Source organism: Coffea eugenioides, chromosome 11 (genome assembly GCF_003713205.1).
Source record: "Coffea eugenioides isolate CCC68of chromosome 11, Ceug_1.0, whole genome shotgun sequence".
Taxonomy (NCBI): domain Eukaryota; kingdom Viridiplantae; phylum Streptophyta; class Magnoliopsida; order Gentianales; family Rubiaceae; genus Coffea; species Coffea eugenioides.
The window spans coordinates 32,714,230-32,723,060 of NC_040045.1; the positions used below are offsets into that span (position 1 = coordinate 32,714,230).

Here is an 8,831-nt window from a genome sequence, read left to right on the forward strand (position 1 = left end):
TAATTCATTATTGTGTTTGTGCTTTTTTTTTGAGAAAAAAGTGTTATTCTATTAAGTGTAATTAGAAATTTAGTATAAATCTATTAGTAAATTTAGTATAACTAATTAATAAATTCTATTAGTAGACATGTCTAATTATTCGTATCATTGATAATATCAATTATATTACATACACTAATATACATTATATAATACATCTAACTAATAATATTATTATCATAAGTTTATAACTAATTAAATTACATATTATATATAATTACATATATATTTATATATATACACTTTTTCTTTTGCGGGGGGCGGGGCGGGGGATGGGGTGGGGGTATACTCCCCCGTCCCCCGCCCTGTTACTAAACGGGGGGAAAAAATTCCCCCCCGCCCCCGCCCCACCCCCCGCCCCGAGAGTCCCCCGCGGGGCGGGCACCCGCCCCCATTGCCATCCCTACTTTTGAAAATCACCTACGCGTGCAAAACTGAGATCCTACCATCTCGAATTGGGCCAAAATTTCCTAATGGGTGAGATCGCATTAATTGCAATGTCCCAGACGACCTTGGCGGGGTCATGATAATGCAAATGAGAATAATAGAAAATAAAAAAAGTAAATAGAAGAATGGGTATAATGGCAAGAAAATGATAAAAAAAAGGGATCTAAAATAAGAAAATGCATGAAAATATCATGAACACAGGTGATGGATGAAACTTGCGCAAAAAGTGCCTAATCGACTAGCGTTGGATTTTTCTCTTCTAAACTACATTGCTAGCGTTGGACTAGCAGGAAAAACAAGAAGTGTCCACAACTAGCGTTTATCTAATTTTGGAGTCACATGACATGCATCTTTGCATTGGATAAGAGCATAGACGAGAATGAGAGAAGGTAAAACAAAATTCCAAAATTTGTTTAAGCAAACAATTGAAACTTTGGTTTGACATAGAATTCACAGCTGTAGAAAGAGGGCTAATCCTCAGATTACATATTGAGATGCAAAACAAAACAGAAAAACACTGAATACTCGAAGCTTAAATACACGAAAACACAACAAAACGACTATTGCTTCTCGAGGCACTCTGGACAACAACAGCAGCAACCACTCTGATAGTCATAGGCCTACCATATTGAAAGATAACAAAGTACCAAAGTTAACAAATTTTCTCTAGTGAAGTGCCTATTTCAAAAAAAAAAATTAAAGTTCAAGATTTATAACTGTCTAGTCTGAAATACACAAATTGTCAAATCTTTACTCCTGGCAGTGGTGGAGGAGGTAGAAAACTAATCTAGTATGGAACTGTTCTAAAGCATATAAAACTACTGATGGAAAATTAGATCAATGAGCAAGATAAGCAATCTAAATTGCTCGACATAGAATTTTTACTGCATTCAAATGCTAATGGTAAAATAATTATTCCACATGCTATTATCTTTATAATCAGGTGTAAATAAAAAAATTCAATAAAATTCATAATATGGAATTTAATGAAACATAGGAAAACAAAATGTAAATATGAATAATAGAAGAGAATTATTAGAATTCAAAATTTTGAGAGAGTTGAACCAATTGCCATTAGAAAGTAAGAACCTAGGTAAAGCAAATAAGGTTTTGTTGGGAAAAAAAATAGGTTATTCGGAAAAAAAATTTCTTTGAAAGCTAGCACTTTGACGTTAGAATCTTGTTGGTAAGCTATTCGGTATCAGGCATCTACTACTTTATACTCCTATCTATTAAAATTGGTATGTTATTCTTTTGTTGATATAACTTATTAAGATTCTTTGTTTGAAAAAAAAAACTTATTGAGCTATAATTTTCTTGTATTGGACAAACGCATAAAACAAATCTTTAGAAATATTTAGAAAAAAAATTACATATTACAATAGGTTGCAAATTATGAATGTTAAGTTCTAATTAGTTCTCTACTATCAGCATATAAAAGTAAAAAGAATAAGTTAGATGAGGAATGTCTACAAAAATGTGAATTTTTCAAAGAGCAAATTATCAAAGATAGTATGATATGGATGTTGTGGCTCCTTAGGGTGTGATATGAAAAACAGAGTTTAAGTGCTTTTATAGGAACTTACTCAACGGAAATTCCTCCTCAGGCGAGTAGTCTTTACCCAGATTTTGTCACAGGCACTTTCTATATACTTGAAGTATGCATAGCGCCATGATTTCTTGAAGAGAAGGATTCCCAAAACTCCCAAGAGCCCGACGGCAAAACCCGGTCCTGTACCAGCATAAAACCAAGACCAATCAGACTCACTGTGGCCTTCATCATCATCAATAGGCCCATTTTTGGTAGGCAATCTGTGTTCCCAGCAGTTGTTTGGGAGCGGTTTGCCACAAAGTCCACTGTTTCCTTCATAGATGGATGGATTGGTCAAGGTCTGAAGTTGATTTCCTGATGGTATTGGCCCGGAAAGTTTATTGTGTGACAAATTCAGGAAGTTCAATGAGTACAGATCAGATAAGCTTTCAGGGATTGCACCGAAGAGTGCATTCATTGATAGATCAAGTGTTTCAAGTTGCTTCAAGTTGCCAATCTTATCCGGGATCCTTCCAGTCAAATGATTTTGTGAAAGATTCAAAACTTGCAATTGAACCAGTTCCATTATCCCATCCGGGATCTTGCCAACTAAATTATTTGCTGAGAGGCTTACGGATTTAAGAAGCCGAAGGCTCGATGCGTAATACTCAAATTCTCTTCCTCCCTTAATGTCTTGAAGGCTTTCTTGTCCATAAATGCCGTAACCAATGTCAAATGCTGATACCATGGCACTAATGTTGTTAAAGCAGTGAGGAATAAATCCAGTCAAGTTATTATGTGCTAAGTTCAGCACTCGAAGATGCGAGAGTTGGCAGAGTGTATCAGAAATAGGTCCACGGAAGTTATTTGACTGAAATCTTAGAAACCTTAAATTTGATAACCTTTCCCCAATCCAAGCTGGTATAATATCCTTCAGTCCATTGTCTCCGAGATCAAGAGCTTCCAAATTTCTCAGATGCTGCATTGAGGCAGGGAGCTTCCCAACGAATTTATTTCCATTCAAATGCAAAGCATAAAGTTGCCACAAGTTGCCCAGTGAACTCGGAATTTGACCGGATAGAGTGTTATTTGCCAAGTCTAGGATCCACAGGTCTCGCAAGTTTCCTAGACACAGAGGAACTCTTCCGGACAGAAGATTGTTGGATAGATCCAGAAAAGATAAATTTTCCAACTTGCACAAGTCTTCAGGGATAGTACCTGTGAAACGGTTATCATTCAGAAAGAGAAAACCCAGCATATGTACAACCGAAGTTTGACCATCTTCAAGCTGCGGAATATGTCCAGTAAGAAAATTGTGCGAAAGATCTAAATCTGAAATATCCAGCGGAAATGATTTGAGAGATCCGTCCAATTTGTTGGAGCTTAGAGATACTTCTCGAGAAGCATAACGACTATGCTTCAATTGTTTGAACTCCAAAGGATTTCCTGTCAGGCTGTTGCTGGAGAGATCTAATGACGTAATATTATCACAAAGCACTTGAAACCAGTTGGGTATGGCATCTGAGATGCTCGCGTTCTGCATGTTTAACACCTCAACCTCATTCTGCGTCCGAAGCCAAGCTGGAAACCTGGGTCCCACAATGATGGATCCCATCCCAATTTCTTGGAGTTGAAAAGGAGGAATCCACGAGGAGCTCACATTCAGAGCGAGTGAGTTTCCAGTTAGATCCAGTGACTTTAGCTCTCGGAGTTTCGCAAAATGGTCTTCAGATAGGACCCCAGTTAATGAATTGTTTCTAACGTCAAAATCTTGTAGCTTCGTCAGCTGCCAAAGATTGGTCGGTATGGCACCATTTAATTTATTAGAGGACAATAATAGGTTTGTTAGTTTTGAAAGCTGGCCTATTTTATTTGGTATTGGTCCTTGCAAAATATTCTCACTCAAATCCAAATAAGTAAGACTGCTTGCATTACAAAGTGATTTCAACGTTGAAGCATCAAAACGGTTTGAAGATAGATCAAAATGAACTAGAGAGGTCATTTGGTCAAATAGGCCATGAATTGGATCAGAAAGATTATTATAACCAAGATGAAGATCATGGAGGCCAGTAAGATTATGGAGCCAAGGAGGGACCGTGTAGTTGTTGAAATTATTTTCACCAAGGTCAAGGGAAGCAAGAGATGTGAAATTGACATGTGAAAGATGAGGATGGATGAAAAGATTACAACTATGCAAGTCTAGTGTTGTTAGCGAAGAAAGCATGTTAATTGACTGTAATCCATCTTGAGCGGCTGTAAGGTTCACCCCGAACAGGACTAGTCCTTGTAGAGAAGCGAGCCCAACAACCCACCCAAGATCCTTAGTGCTCAACAAATTCCATACTGGGGAGGAATAGGAATCCCCAAGATCCAAATGCTGTAAATGCGAGAGGTTTCCTAAATGGTGGGGAATTTCACCATGAAATCCTGCACCTGAGAGATTGAGGTATCTCAAGTTTTTCAACAATCCAAGGAATGTGGGAACTTGGAATGTTGAAAAATTATTCACACTCAAATCCAAGTATCGCAAATTGGTCAAATTGAACAAAGATGGAGTTAATTGGCCTCCCAAGCAATTTGTGCAGTGATAATCCTCATCAGAATAGAGTGGCACCATGTTGCGCAGATCAAGTTTCAAAACACTACCAGTGATTTTATGACAACCAATTCCTTCCCATGAACAATAACCTTCTCCAATCCAAGACGACAGACGATTTGATTCATCTTTTAACCCATGTTTGAGTTGAAGAAGGGCATGTCGTTCACTTTCAATACAAGTGACATTTGAATGATCATAAGCTTGTTTGCGGCTACCAAACGGGAATTGGCTAGTGATAGGAACAGAACTGAATAAGAAGAGTAGTAGTAAAGACGAAGAAGTACAAAGAAGATGATGCTCCATTGGATTTCTTTGGTATTATTGGTTTGTTTGATATGGGAAGCACAAATGGCCAGTTGGCCTTATTTATACGCTTACAAAAAGCATCACTTCAATGTTCTGTGTTTGTAGGAAGTAGGATGGAACTATACAAAGGTGACAAAATGACAACGACTTCAAGTCTTCGTGGGAGAAAAAAAAAATTTACGGACGCGGGTGAGGGGAAAGACAACGTTGAAAATCTTGCGTGATTGTGGGAAAAATCATTGGTGACATACAAATGGAAACATTGATTGACTTTTATTTGGATTGTAATTTGATTTGGATACGTACGTTACCATAATATCATCAAATTATCAACTAATAATCCAAAAACATTTAGTGTTCGACTTTTTTCTCTCTCTTTTTTTTTGGGTAAGCAATATCCAAATCTTCATGGTTTGTAATCTATAAGACAAGTAACTGAACCATTTTCTTTTACGACAATTACAACCATCCAGACATGAGGGACAGAATTAGTCTTTTGGGAAGAATTGATAGTCATATTAGTCACAGCTGTATGCATGACTGAATGGCAATTATCCCTTAATAAATAAAGTCAATAACTTCGCTTATATGTCATATGGTTTAGTTTCTAAATTATTTTCACACCTCCCTGAGTTTGTGTCCATTTCAATTGGATGATTGGGGAATATCTACCAATGGAGAAAGAGAAAATACAGCATTTGGTAATATCTGAATTCTGACATCTACAACAACATGTATAAGCATGTCCCAAAAAAAAAAAAACTAAATAGATGGGAGTTGCCCTATTTATTCCGTTGTAATATTCCCCTAATAAAAATCCTTTTGTCCCTTAAAAATACTCTGATAAATCACTCTATATAATTCAGATGTTATAGCACAAATGACAACGTGACATACAGTCGAACGAAAAGAAATGTAATTAGCTAGAAACATTAGTGGAGTAATACTAAAAAATATCCCATTGGATTTTTTTTTCTTGGTGCCTATATGGGTTTGTTTGCTCACATTGGAAGTAATCTTTTTAAATTAACTCTTCGTAACGTAAAATTAATTAAAGAACGTTTAATTAACAGAACAATTTAGAAGAAATAACATTGCCCATTTCTTATGCATATTCTTATGATTCTTTATACAACAATAAAACTGGTTGTTCACTAATTATTATAACAAATAAGACAATCAGATAGAACTAGACAACAAAAAAAAAAAAAAATCCAACCCTGATTGTCCTACTCCAGCAGATGCATATTAAACAATGACAAAAAGGATGAAACCAGGTCTCAGTAACTTATATTACCAACAAACTTGCAGATCGGTAGCCTGTCACCTGTCTCCAAAATATTGGATGGGTAAAACCAACTCCTTTAAGGAGATAATATTAAATATTACTGGAATTGTTTATACCTTACTGTAAGTGATATAAGGTGCAGTATTTGAGAAGGATTGGATTGGATAGTAAACTCAAAAATATTGTAAATAGGTTTTGGATTTAAAACTTCTCATTTACAAATATATATATATATATATATAGATTAATTTTTTTATACTGACAGTGTATACATTATCAGTTTTGAATAACTTATAATTATTTAAATTTAAAATTTAAAATCCAACTTTTATATATGTATCATGAATTTAACGATAATAATATGTACACTGTCCGTACATATAAAATTTATCATATATATATATATATATATATATACACGATGCCGTCCTGATAAGGCCGTTGACATTTGCGAGGCATGGCCTGCAATTGTGCCGTAGGAAAAGGTCAAAAGCACGATGACTTGGAAGTCTTTGTGGAGCACGATGGCTTCAGTGACCCTAAATGAGACATCCATCACCATCTAAATCGGTATCGGTAGTTGAAGCACCGAACGATGTAAAATCATACATGATAGATATAACTATTAAAACAAAAAATGTAGATAGTACGATAATAACATGAGAAAACATAATAAATTTTATCACCCAATTAAAATATATCACCCATTCAATCTATCTTTCTAATTTTGAACTAACTCGTTAGCCACCATCATATATTAACTATACTATGCAATCACTATTACGTATGATTACATAGAATCTAAGTCCCTTAAGCAGTAGTATAGATTAGTTGGATGTTTAATATTATATGATACCATTATTTGGCAAGAAATAATTGCGAGTTTTGTTGGAATAAGCAATCCAAGAATCAATCAAGCAAAATAGATTCAATTGCTATTCTTGTGGTTTTAGTTTATTTTTCTAAGGAATATATAAGGTAACTTATCTAATTTGTTTAAAACAAGGCGAGAATTTGTGTCACAGCCAACTCCTTTCATATGTCATGAGCAACAATCCACCATGATTGGTGATTTGATTTATTTATCAAACTTTCTCTCAATTGAAGAAGAGCTTATCATTCACTTTCAGTATAGATGACATTTGAATAATAAGCTTTTTCAGTCAGTTCAATGGAATTTCCAACAACTATGGTTGAAAATTGCTGATAAGATGATAACGGCTTAAAGTCCTCATGGAATGTCTCTTTGAGTGATGTATTCCTTCATCCATTTGTATTAGAATTATTGGCATGGTTGGCTTAGTCCACCACCAAGAACTAGTCAAATATTGATGACTCACAAATATAAGCAGATAATCTTGCAATTTTTCTCAGATGCTGCATTGAGGTAGGGAGCTTCCCAACGAATTTATTTCCATTCAAATGCAGAACATAAAGTTGCCACAAGTTACCCAGTGAACTCGGAATTTGACCAGATAGACTGTTATTTGCCAAGTTTAGGATCCCCAGGTCTCGCAAGTTTCCTAGACACGGAGGAACTCTTCCGGAGAGATGATTGTTGGATAGATCCAGATAAGATAAATTTTCCAACTTGCACAAGTCTTCAAGGATAGTACCTGTGAAACGGTTATCATTTAGAAAGAGCGCATGTACAACCCAAGTTTGACCAACTTCAAGTTCCGGAATGTGTCCGGTAAGAAAATTGTGTGAAAGATCTAAATATGAAATATCCAACGGCAACGATTTGAGAGATCCGTCCAATTTGTTGGAGCTTAGAGATATATCTCGATAACGCTAACGACTATGCTTCAATTGTTTGAACTCCAAAGGATTTCCTGTTAGGCTGTTGCTGGAGAGATCTAATGACATAATATTATCATAATGAAACCAGCTGGGTATGGCATCTGAGATGCTCGCGTTCCGCATGTCCAACACCTCAACCTCATTCTGCGTCCGAAGCCAAGCTGGAAACCTAGGTCCCACAATGATGGATCCCATCAGAATTCATTGGGAGTTGAAATGGAGGAACCCACGAGGCGATCACGTTCAGAGCGAGGGAGTTTCCAGTTAGGTCCAGTGACTTTAGCTCTCGGAGTTTCACAAAATGGTCTTCAGATAGGACACCAGTTAATGAATTGTAACCAATGTCAAATACTTGTAGCTTCGTCAGCTGCCAAAGATTGGTCGGTATGGTACCATTTAAGCTATTATAGGACAATAATATGTTTGTTAGTTTTGGAAGCTGGACCCTTGCAAATTGTTATTCCCCTTATCCAAATAAGTAAGACTGCTTGCATTACAAAATGATTTCAACGTTGAACGTTGAATCATCAAAGGGGTTTGAAGATAGATCGAGATGAACTAGAGAGGTCATTTGGTCAAACAGGCCATGAATTGGATCATAAAGATTATTATCACCAAAACGAAGATCGTGGAGGCCAGTAAGATTAAGGAGCCAAGGAGGGACCATGTAGTTGTTGAAATTATTTTCACCGAAGGCAAGGGAAGCAAGAGATGTGAAATTGACATGTGAAAGATGAAGATGGATGAAAAGATCACAACTATTCAAGTCTAGTATTGTTAGTGAATGAAGCATGTTAATTGACTATAACCCATCTTGA

General features: G+C 36.1%; 1 protein-coding gene across 1 annotated transcript; it reads right to left on the minus strand.

The window, feature by feature from the left end:
* Positions 1-1,046: 1,046 nt before the first annotated feature.
* Positions 1,047-8,208, minus strand: LOC113752305 (receptor-like protein EIX2). The gene is made up of 4 exons (XM_027296423.1): positions 8,010-8,208; positions 7,529-7,826; positions 2,109-4,863; positions 1,047-1,106 (listed from the first exon to the last, which is right to left on the minus strand). Exons 1-4 carry the CDS (start codon positions 8,206-8,208, stop codon positions 1,047-1,049), a joined length of 3,312 nt encoding a protein of 1,103 aa, XP_027152224.1.
* Between the last annotated feature and the right edge of the window lie 623 nt (positions 8,209-8,831).